The sequence below is a fragment of the Austrofundulus limnaeus genome, unplaced genomic scaffold (genome assembly GCF_001266775.1).
Source record: "Austrofundulus limnaeus strain Quisiro unplaced genomic scaffold, Austrofundulus_limnaeus-1.0 Scaffold259, whole genome shotgun sequence".
In the NCBI taxonomy this organism is placed as follows: domain Eukaryota; kingdom Metazoa; phylum Chordata; class Actinopteri; order Cyprinodontiformes; family Rivulidae; genus Austrofundulus; species Austrofundulus limnaeus.
In genome coordinates this window covers 115,805-127,914 of record NW_013952661.1, presented here as the reverse complement: position 1 = coordinate 127,914, position 12,110 = coordinate 115,805, and the positions used below count along the sequence as shown (strand labels likewise).

At 38.8% G+C, this 12,110-nt stretch overlaps 1 protein-coding gene across 1 annotated transcript in view; it reads left to right on the top strand.

The window, feature by feature from the left end:
- Positions 1–12,110, top strand: part of LOC106526099 (formin-2) — a 72,632-nt gene that overhangs the window by 12,104 nt on the left and 48,418 nt on the right. Inside the window, exons 2-3 of the mRNA XM_014020586.1 lie at positions 1,593–1,737; positions 4,108–4,195. Coding sequence (XP_013876040.1) covers positions 1,593–1,737; positions 4,108–4,195 — 233 coding nt within the window. The remainder of the gene's footprint in view (positions 1–1,592; positions 1,738–4,107; positions 4,196–12,110) is intronic.

The following is a 12,110-nucleotide window of genomic DNA, read 5'->3' as shown; positions in this document are numbered from 1 at the left end:
GGTCGGGGGTTTGGCCTCCCCACGGCAGGGGGGGTTGGCCTGCCGGCCGGGCCCTGGGTCAGATCTTGACTGTCGGCTCCTCTTCACCCCAGATAGAATGGGTCTATCTCCCGGGTTTGGATATGGACTGTCACCTGCAGGGGGCGGGTATATGTCTTGAACCCGAGGGGATAGTGTATGAATCGGGAGCATGATTGGATTGTGTTGTTATTGTATCTCTTTGAGTGAATGAGTGTGAGGATGAGGGTGGGATGGTATGAATGTTTTTGTGTATGATTGGGTACTTGTCAGGCTGGGTTTTTGACTGCCCCCTCTGTCATACAGCTGGGTTTTTGTGCTTTGTGTCCCTGCTGCACTGCTCCCTGGTAGGATGAGCCCCTCCCTGCCGGCGAACTTGGGGCCCTCTCTGTCTGGGGCTGGGCGCCTGGGCGTTTGTCGGCTTGGCCTGGTGACTGCCTGGGGGGGCTCGGGTCCTCTGGTCCCATTGGGCTGTGGCCCGGAGGGGGTCCTCGGGGCTCGGTCCTCTGTGCCCTTGCCTGGATCTTCCTTGGTACGGCGGGCTCTGGCGGGGGCCTATGGGTTTATCGCTGCTGCCCCCGGGGGTTTCTGCATGTGGCTGCCCATGGAGCTCTTGCTCTAGCATGGAGAAACCTTGGATAGGTATGCATGCTCATAACACATAAGGGGGTGTGGGGATGCATTTGTACGTATAATACATAGAGGCATGTATGTAGATGTGGGTGAAAATATTAGTATGTCATTATGTAAATATGTCTGTGCGGTTATTGGTGGGTGTGGAGGTGTCGATGATGTCTTGTGGTCTTATTGAGTTTATTTCATACATTTGTAGTTTCAGCTCTTTTCAATTTTCTTTTTTCTTTCTTATCTTCTCACTTAGTAAAAGAGTCACTGATGATGAAGAAATAAATAAACTCAATAAACTAATAATATTTGGTTTTGTTTTCTACTGAAGTGACAAAAAAAAAAAGATTTCTGTGCCCTGGCATGAACCAGAAGTGACTCAACACGACAACACTCATGAGTAAAATTAAAATTTATCCATTAATAACTATAAAAAATGTATCTTACACATCTAAATCTTATATAGATATTTCTACTAAACATTTGATTTTGTTATTTCATTTTTATATTTTTTTTCTGTCCCAAAAAATACTGGTGGGATGGCACCCTAGTGCCCTCTAGTGACAGCTGCCACAGATTTTTCCTGTCAAAATTTTAAATTCAATCTTAAAGATTTAGAAAATAATAAAAACTATTTTTTTCATCTTAGTGGTTCTGATAAACCATTGTAGCAATTGTGACTATTGTTATTATTAGGAACAATATTTAAATTCTGCTGGAGAGGAGGATTTAACATAGAAATCAGTCAAAATTACTTGGAAAATAGAGCCTCATATCACCAAACTGATTTTGTTCAAGTGTCAAGTGCTAACGTTCTATCATGATTGATATATTGTCAAGCTGTCCTTATACTGTTGTGTTTGTGTTTTCAACCACAGTGGTGTCTTTAGTTGAGAAAATTGTATAAAGCTTTTTTTTTCCTACTATTAAAGTACTTCTGTGTTTCACAGACAGGAAACTTCATTACTGGTGTGGGAAACAATTGAAGAGCCCAAAGTGGATTTTGAAGAGTTTGTGGAACTGTTCTCCAAGACAGCTGTAAAGGAAAAGAAGCAACCACTATCTGACACCATAACCAAGTCCAAGGCAAAACAGGTCTGTGTTCTAAAAACTACTTTAAGTACATAAACCAAAATCAAAGATTTTGTATATTTAGTTAAAATCTTCTATTTGAACAGGCAAAAATATATCAAATGACATCAGTAATAGGGATGGGAAATCCTCTCTATTTTCGGATCATAAGATCATGGTCGCTGGCTATCGCCGATAGACGATCCAATCGGCTGATAAGGCATGCGCAGTTTTGTTGTTAAGAAAAAAAAGCAAGCAGGTCTTCTTATTATAACTGACGGCTTCTTTTTTTTTGTAAAGTCACTTGTAAATTACGTGGTTATTTGGCATTCGTGTTCGCACATACCTTTCATAGTTCCTGACTGAGACCCCCGCGCCAAGCTCCTGGGAAATCCCCTCCCCACTGCTGCATCTGTCACTACAGGGGATTTCTACCCAGAGGGAGTCCAATGCGGAAAAAAGAAAGTCCCACACTCTTCACTCGACATTGTTTATCCACAAACTGGTGTGAGCACTTTCAGCACACACAAGCACTCCCACAAACTTCTGACCAATCACACCATATAGTTCGTATGTGTTCTTATGTGGAGGGGGTGAAAAGTTCGACCCGCACACAGAGCCCAGAGTGATGGGGATGAGCAGGGGTGAGGGAGTGCGCTCCGGTCCGGTTCATAACTGGTTAAAGTTATTTGTTCAAATGTATGACTGTCATGGATTAATCGTTTTGTAACTAAACGTTATAATATAGCACTATTTGGGTCATTTGTGGCACACCAATGCAAGAAGATGACGAGAATAATATAGCACTATTTGGGTCATTTGTGGCACACCAATGCAAGAAGATGACGAGAAGAGAGACGTGAAGAGGAGCTGCGCATGTTGGCTCAGACTCCGAGAAAAAAAAACACAGAGACGCTGCACTATTTTATTCCCTCATTTGCACAGATCACAATGATGATGATTAAAACTTTTTAATTTACAGAGAAGGGCGCATTTAAAATTTATTTTACATCCCTGGCACAGCATTTGATTTATTAATAAAGATCTCCCTTAAAAAAATCACATTCCAACCCTTATCGCCGATAGACGATTGAATCATAAATCATGCCATCTCTAATCAGTGAACAAGTTAAAAAGTTTTGGGACCAACAATAATAAGCTTTTAACTTCCTAATTGTTAATCACATTTAAATAGAAACCCAAACGTCAGCTTAGATGTTAAARACCAGACATTTGAGGCTGTTTATCTTAGGAGTTGGCAAGGGCAAGGTTAAGAAAAAGATTGAAGAAAGGTGTTAGCTTTTCTACTCTTTATCTTAAATAATGTGGGTTTAACCAGAAGGACGAAGTGTTCTGTGCTCAGGTTTGGTCAGATCTGAGCACAGACCAATATTTAGCTAGCTATCTAAACATTTAACTTAAATATTCAGCTAGCTACCTAAATATCTAGATTGCAACTTAAATATTTAGCTAGCAAGTTAAATATTTAGCTAGCCACCTAAATATTTAACTTAAATATTTAACTGGCTACCTAAATATTTAGCTTGCAACTTAAATATTTAGCTAGCCACCTAAATATTTAACTTAAATATTTAACTGGCTACCTAAATATTTAGGTTGCAACTTAAATATTTAGGTAGCTAGCTGAATATTTAAGCTGCAACCTAAATTCTTAGGTAGCTACCTAAATATTTAAGTTTCAATCTAAATATTTAGCTCAAAACTAAATATTTAAGTCACAATTAAATATTTAGCTTGTTAACTAAATATTTAATTTGTAAGTTAAATATTTAGTTTATAAACTATGACATTTATAAATGTATGAATCATGGTGAAAATCTGACTTTGAAAAATAAATCTGTTCTTTTTTTCTTATAAAAGGCTAAATAAAACAAAAATATTGGTGGTAATTTTTGACTGTGTAACTTTACAAACGGCACCCCATAATTAATTGCCCATTTTACAATACAATGCAATAATGCATTAATGTGCCCAGCACTGATAAAATTATCTAATATTTATCTAATATCTTGTCGAATGGCAGTATTTACAAGGATCACAAATCTCAATATTTTCCAATTTGAACTTGGTCCTATCAATATGTGATTTTAAATAACAGTTTAGGTTTTATGTTTTTTTGAGACTTTAAATGTATTTCATATGAATATTGCTTTCTTGTTTTTTTTTATAAGTGCATCTGAGAAGGTCAAACTATTTAGCCTGATTCTACTTAGAGATAAAACATGCAGAGGTGACTAATTAGCCAAGCAAAAATGTCAAGTTCTGCACTTTCATTATTAAGCTTAGATTAGTGATGTTCTGTATGTTCAGTCAAGGTTTCGGTAAATTACTGTTGTACAATAGCAATAATGTTGTGTCTGATCTTTATTTTAGGTTGTTAAGCTTCTAAATAATAAGCGCTCTCAGGCTGTTGGGATTCTCATGTCTTCTTTGCATCTCGACATGAAAGACATCCAGCATGGTGAGCTAAACTCATTTTTGTTTCTGTTAACTGACAGCCATTTCTGTTAACTGGCATTTTCAAGTTGGACCTGATAGGCCTTTTTCTACCTCAGTGTCATCTTTGAAATGATCAAGGCAGAATGGGGAATTGGAGTGAATTTCTTCTGAATACACGTTAATTTATCTTAGGTGCTATACAGCTGAGTTAGAGAGTAGGTGTAAATTGGAAATGTTTCATGCAGCATCTAATGCTAACCTAGTGATTCCCCAAATTTTCAGCTTCTGACCACAAACTAGTAAAAACTTGGAGCCTTTAATGTTGTATACACATTGATAAAATAAATATAGAATTAAGGGCACAACAATACAAATACTGTACTCAATGTACTTTTAAAGCACTTTAAACATACAGTATAAATATATATATGCCCTAAGATGGACCCCGCACCTTGCACTGTGACTGCTGGATATGGGCACCAGTGACCCCCGTGATCCTGAAAGGAAGAAGCGAGTATAGATAATGGATGGATGGATGGATGGATGGATGGATGGATGGATGGATGGATGGATGGATGGATGGATGGATGGATGGATGGATGGGTTTACAGTGGAGGAAATATTTGATCCTTTGCTGATTTTGCAAGTTTGTCCACTTACAAAGACATGAACAGTCTATAATTTTAAGGGTAGGTTAATTTTAAAAGTGAGAGATAGAATATAAAAATAAATCCAGAAAAATCACATTGTATAAATTATATAAATTTATCTGCAATTTGCAGAGAGCAATGCGTATTTGATCCCCTACCAACCAATAAGAGTTCTGGTTCCTNAGTTTGTCCACTTACAAAGACATGAACAGTCTATAATTTTAAGGGTAGGTTAATTTTAAAAGTGAGAGATAGAATATAAAAATAAATCCAGAAAATTAAATTGTATAATACATGTAAATTTATTTGCATTTTGCGGAGAGAAACAAGTATACATGTCAAATTGTATGGATTATCCGTAAATTTTCCCTCATTTTGAAGGTATACGGACATAAATACCAATCTCACATATTTTTTCAAGTTTTAAGGATTTTTCAAAAGCTCAGATTAAAATGTGTTTAACATGTCAAAGCCTGTAGGATGTTAAAAAACCAATAAATAACATCAAATCAATCTCCACTAGTGCACATGTGCGAAAGTGCATGCTGTCTATTACAGTTGCTCCCATTTGAGTTTTTTTTTTTATCTTATACTCTAACTTATTACCTCTGCCAAAGGCGAGGTAATGTTTTCGGTCGCGTATGTATGTCTGTCCGTCTGTCGTTCTGTCATTCTGTCTGTGGACAACATTACTCAAAAACTTGTGGACGGATTGTCATCACATTTTTACCACATGTGGGTACTGGCTCAAGTAACACACCTTTAAATTTTGGTGATGTTCCAGATCACGATGCGGATACAGGAATTTTTTTATTTTAACACCATTATTTCTTTTTCATGTCCCAAGTGGGTTTCAAAGTGTCCAGCAGGTAGCACTGCAGTATTGGTGCTTACGTCTGTGTTTTGACATTGATTCAATTTTATTACCTATGCCAAGGGCGAGGTAATGTTTTCGGTCGCGTATGTCTGCATATGTTTTCAGATAAATATATTTGAATACATTGAAAGTTTGATTTCCATCATTTACTATTATGTCTAAATACATGCAACATGATGTTACTATATTTATTATAAAGCATTGGAAACACGACTTTTCCAAGGGTAAACTTTTAGCATAATTGACCCTACTGCCTTGGCGGAGGTTTGCGCTCTTCGAGTGCTTCTAGTTTAACCTTTAAATCTTTGCTTTTTTTTTTTACTATTCTTACTTGGTGCACTTTTACGTTGTGAAACAGCTGCTTTCACTCTCCTGCATCACCACTGCTCAGCAGCAGGGCTTTGTTTACAGCCAGGATCCGCTGGTCGAGCTGAAGACTGCTGGCATGGAGATGGTAACTGAGAGAGTAAACATTCCCAAAGATATTTTGAAACGAACACACAGAGGTTACAAAGGATGAACAAAACAGTGTTCGGCAAAAGAGACGAAGGAAGCTCATGGACAGTAAAGGATTTAGGCCACATCTCCCCCTCCATCATCATGGGCAACTTGAGATCTCTGGACAATAAAATGGACGAGCTAACAGCACTAGCGAAGACTCAAGGGAAAACCGAGAGTGTAGTTTGATGTGTTTCTCGGGAAACGTGGCGACACCAGGACATCCTGGATAACGACGCTTGTATTGATGGCTTCCAGACTGTTCGGGTTGACCGGAGCTGCACTGAGAGCGGCAACTCATAATTTACACTAGATGTGGCTCCGCTCCACTGCGGTCCGACCTCCGCAGCAAATACGCAACCATTCTATTCAATGAGAGGATTTACACTGGCTCCGCATGGCGACGGTGAGCAGACGGCGATCTGCTAAATTTAGATCCAATCCTATTTTTGCCAGACGCCGGAGCTACTTCGGAGTCAATCTACAAAGATCATGTTGCACCAACAGGAAAAGGATCAAGCACAACATCCGTATTTTCAGAATAAGACACCACAGGCAGATAAATTTTGCTGAAATCCCAGCTATATTAATGCATATATGGATATATTTCTACACAAATGCTGTCAGAATGTATCGTTCTGTTTGGGAAGCAGATGGCAACATGTAGCATGAAGCATATTTGTACACACATGATATACATGGATTTTATTTTTGAAATTAGAAGTTTCAAAAAGATACAGCGATACAGTTTCAACCATAGATATCAAAACCTTTTTATATCTATGTTTTCAGCTGTGTTTGGAGTTCGTCTTCCACAGAATTAATTATTTTTTGCTCTGCCTTCCACATTTATCACTGGATTTATGGCGCAGCCTCCTTCCTGCACACGCTCCCTCCTCTGTGTGTCGCACCAGAGCAGAGCTGAGTTGAGCGGACGCTGTTTAAATTGGGGTGCAAACAAACAGCTGCGAACTGCGCACCGCAGTGCATTGGTGCAGAGCTGCATCTAGTGTCAGTCTAGGGTAGGCGCAGAGGAGCGTGGCTCACTGTGCTGGTTAACAACCGCTGGTGTAATCCTGGTCATATTACCATCAAGGAAACTACCTGGTGCTCAGACCTTGAACTGCTGGCTTTTGGACTAAGACCATATTATATCCCCCTTGAGTTCTCACACGTTATTATTGTGGCTGTATACATCCCCCCCTCATCAATCCTACGGTAGCATGTGATGTTATTTATTCAACAACAGCACGTCTCCAAACTAAACACCCAAGTGCCTTCATTGTCATATCAGGAGACTTTAACCATTTAATTCAGCCACTCTTAGACCCCCTTCAGTTTGCATGTCAGCCTCACCTAGGTATAGAGGACGCCATCGTCCATCTGCTGAAGCAAGTCTATTCCCACCTGGACAAGCCAGCCAGCACTGTGAGAGTCTTGTTCTTCGACTTCTCCAGTGCGTTCAACATAATTCGGCCTGCTCTCCTGGGGAACAAGCTAAAGAAGATGCAAGTGGATGCCCCCCTWGTGTCCTGGATTACGGACTACCTGACTGGCAGGTCATAGTATATATGTCTACAGAACTGTGTGTCTGAAAGTCTGGTCAGTAACACCGGAGCCCCCAGGGAGCTGTCCTCTCTCTGTTCCTCTTTATGCTCTACACCATGGACTTCAACTACTGCACAGAGACCTGCCATCTTCAGAAGTTTTCTGATGACTCAGCAATAGTTGGATGTATCAGTGGTGGTGATGAGGTACAGGACAACAGTGAAGGATTTTGTCTCCTGGTACAAGCTGGGCAAGACAAAAGAACTGGTGCTGGAACTGAGGAGGAACAAGACACCTGCAACCCCTGTGTCCATCAGAGGGGTCAATGTAGACACAGAGGAGGATTATAAATATCTGGGGTGCACATTGACATTAAACTGGACTGGGTCAAAAACACAGAGGTCACCTACAGGAAAGGACAAAGTCCTCTCTACTCTCTACAGAACTCTGTTTGAATTATAGTCATAACATGTTTTCTTAAAGGCCCTGTGATGAACTTGCGACCTGTCCAGGGTGTACCCTGCCCCTCGCACTGTGACTGCTGGATATGGGCACCAGTGAACCACGCAACCCTGAAAAGGAAGAAGCGTGTACAGAAAATGGATGGATGGATGTTTTCTTAAACAATGAAGAGACATGTTATTTTCTTTAATCAAGATAATAATTAAAATAATAATGTTCTTTATATGTTTGATTTATATTTTCTCTTAACTAAAAGTTATCATTTTATAAATCAAAGTTACACACTTAAATGAGTGACAAGCTATTTTCTTTCATTATAACTCAGAAAAGAAAAAACACAAAAAGATATTGTTCCAATGATTTTTTATTTTGTGTATGTGTTTTAATCAACCATTATTTGAATATAAGGTGAATACATGTTTTTCTGTTTTATTTTTCAATTCAACTAAACAATAATTATAATCTAGTTTACTATGTTTTACTATGAAAACTGTATGATTATTTGTGCTTAAGCTTAAACAAAACCTTAAGTTTATGTTTATTTGAAAAGTTCACCAAAGCTTGGTTCATTTTCAACTCTTCAAACCTGCCAAGGTTTTAGCTGTTTTAACAGGTGTTGTTTTTGCTGACTGAGGCAGTATTCACCAGACCAGTGGAACTCTCCCAGACTAAACTTTACCTCCATCTTTTACTAACAGCTTCAAGGCCATGCCCGATGGTACCCGCTTTTCTCCCCCTCCTTTAGTAACTAACAACGGGTGAGCCTCCCCAAAGACGGTCTCCATCTTCTCTTGGAAGAGAGAAGAGCTGAGTTTATCCTCCGCAGGAAAAACCAGCGTTCAGGTGATAAGATTTCAGCTCATTTTGACAAGGAGCAATCTTATCTCCCAGTCCATGACACCTTCAGTTGTGGACCAAATTACCAGCAAACTCCCGGTTAGAGCCGAGATAATCAACTCCTTGAAGTCTGACAACCTGGTCGGTTCTGAAGGTTTCTGAGCGGATCCCAAACCTGACCCGGGTCAACTTCCACCATGCTTAAACCTGACTTGAAGTCTGAAAAGGTAAAAGCTGAACTTGGTTGATTACAGAGCGTCGGTGTCCTGGCTGTGCCGAGCGAGACTTCACACACCCTCCTGGCTCCTCACTTTGATAAGATAAAATCTAGTTCCCTCCTTAACAAACCTTTTCCTTCCTAAATTCTTAATTCTTTCCATATCCTGTCAAAATCTTTAAGAATAAGTGCCTCAACAGTGATTTATTTAACGTCTAAAGCCAAACATTGTTGTTCCTGAAAAAGTTGTCAAAATAACGAGATTCAACACGCTCGCGAGTTAAATGTTATTGATTTCAAATTTGTAAACATCTGATCATCCCTCAATGAGTCTTGTACTGTATATAAGTAATTGTTTTTGTAAATAAATATAATTTATTTTAGATATAACTTTACTGACTACATTACTCATTGGTGTAATTCCTGATAATTACACAGAAAAGGCATTATTATCTGTATTAATGAACTCTCAATTCCTCATGACTAAGTTATGAGAAGGATGTAAGACGTAAAACTCCTACATCTGTAAAAGTTGGTCTACCTGAAAAAAGTTTTCCCACCAGAGGGGGCGCTTGCGAGATAAAGAGGATGAGATTGTTGTTGAGTGGGATTCTGGTGCCTTTATTACAGAGGAGGAATACAGAAACTTTTTGATGGTACTGATGATGGTGAGCCTGATTTTGAAGACTTGATTCAGCTTCATCCACACTTGTTAGAGCCACATAGCTCTATCTGTTTGTTATACCGCACCAGTTAACAAATGACTATTGCTAAAATTTCACATTGATAGTTTTTGTTGTAGTTACTGTTGTTGTTGTGTACCTTTTAGTACATATGTTGTTAAAATAAAATAAAATAAAACTGATACAACAGTCAAATGATCATTTTACTGATATGAATGAAGACTGCAAAGGCTGAAAAATCCTGAAGTCTGTATGAAATTAGAGGTTACATGAGAATTTTATTTTTTATTCAGGGTGGGGTCGTATTATACATGAGATCATATTACACACAAATAAATTTGGTAGTCTTTATTTTATTTTAATTTACTGTATTTAACCGACACTCAAACATGTGCAATATACCATGCTGTACACATTTTCCTAAAATATTTTTTATACAATGTTTACATGTAAATTACGGTTATAAGTGTGCTCATTTTGTAATCCTGGATGCTTATACTTATTTTATTCTACTGTGTTTATTTCTTTCTTTTCACATTTCTCTGATCTGAACGGTTGCAACGGTAATTTCCCTTGGAGATCAATAAAGTATTCTGATTCTGAAATAATCATCTTCCAACCCGCTCTGCTTCTAGAAATAAGTTCTCCCATCTTAATTTCCTCCTGCTTTGATTCAGGTGACGTCATCTCTGCCAACAGTCCCCCCCAACCCCCNCCCCCACCCCCAGCGTGTTATTTAATATGGATTTATTGCAAAAATTATGAACCTTTGAGGCTCATTATACAGGTAAACATCCGAACGGGTTGACACGTATGAATAAGTATTTGATCTCTCTGGCAAACAGTACTTGGTGGCAAAACCGTTGTTGGGAAGCACAGCAGTCGGACCTTTTTTGTAGTTGATGAGGTTTGCACACATCAGGAGGAATTTTGGTCCACTCCTCTTTGCAGATCATCTCTCATTAAAATTTTGAGGCTGTCACTTGGCAACTCAGAGTTTCAGCTCCCCCCATGAGTTTTTGATGGGATTAAGGTCTGGAGACTGGCCAGACCACTACATGAGCTTAATGTGCTTCTTTTTGAGCCACTCCTTTGTTGCCTTGGCTGTATGTTTTGGGTCATTGTCATGCTGGAAGGCCCAGCCACAACCCATCCTGGTGGAGGAAAGGAGGTTGTCATTGAGGATACATGGATCCATCCATTCTCCCATTTATAATGTGAAGTAGACCTGTGTCTTTTGCAGAGAAACACCCCAAAAACATAATGTTAAAAACACCTCCATGCATGACAGTGGGGGGTCATGGTCAGCATTTCCCTTCCTAAAAACATGGCAATTTGAGTGATCAAGGATACCACACAACATGAGATTTTGCATGGAGCCAGAGATTGATGTCGATTGACAGTCATTATGTATTTCTTCCATTTTCTTATTGTTGCACCAACAGTTGTCTCCTTCTCGCCCAGCATCTTACTAATGGTTTTGTAGCCCATTCTAGCCTTGTGCAGGTCTATGATCTTGTCCCTAACATCCTTAGACAGCTCTTTGGTCCTGCCCATGTTGTAGAGGTTAGAGTCCGACTGATCAATTGTCTGTGGACAGGAGTCTTTTATACAGGTGACAATTTAAAACAGTTGTCTTTAATGATAAATGGACTGAACTTTGATGCAATGAATTGTTTAGAAGGGTCTAACTGGTCTGGAGGCACCAAAACTCTTGATGATTGGTAGGGGATCAAATACTTCTTTCTCTCTGCAACACTGTAAGCCCTAATAAGTTCACAGAACTTAAAATTTATTTTGTAACAAATTACACAAAAATATTTTTGTGATGTTTTTAAATATTTTCAGTTTACATAAAATAAAAATTACATGTGCAGTTGCCTTAAATTATCCCAACGTTATCTTATAAATATTGATTTTTCTCAACTTATGATTAGGGAGTAGTTCACTCAAAACTTTCAATATTTTCAACTCATATAATGCTGGAAATACACTCAAATTTTTCTGTTTTCAACTCATAACAGTGCACATGCGTCAAGCACAATATCATAGCATGACACCTCACAGCTACAGAGAGAGGTTTAGCTCTTGTTGTAGTTCATGACTTCACCACCAGGTGGGAGTTTTGAAGAACCTTTATTGGATTCTTCTTCATGAACAACACA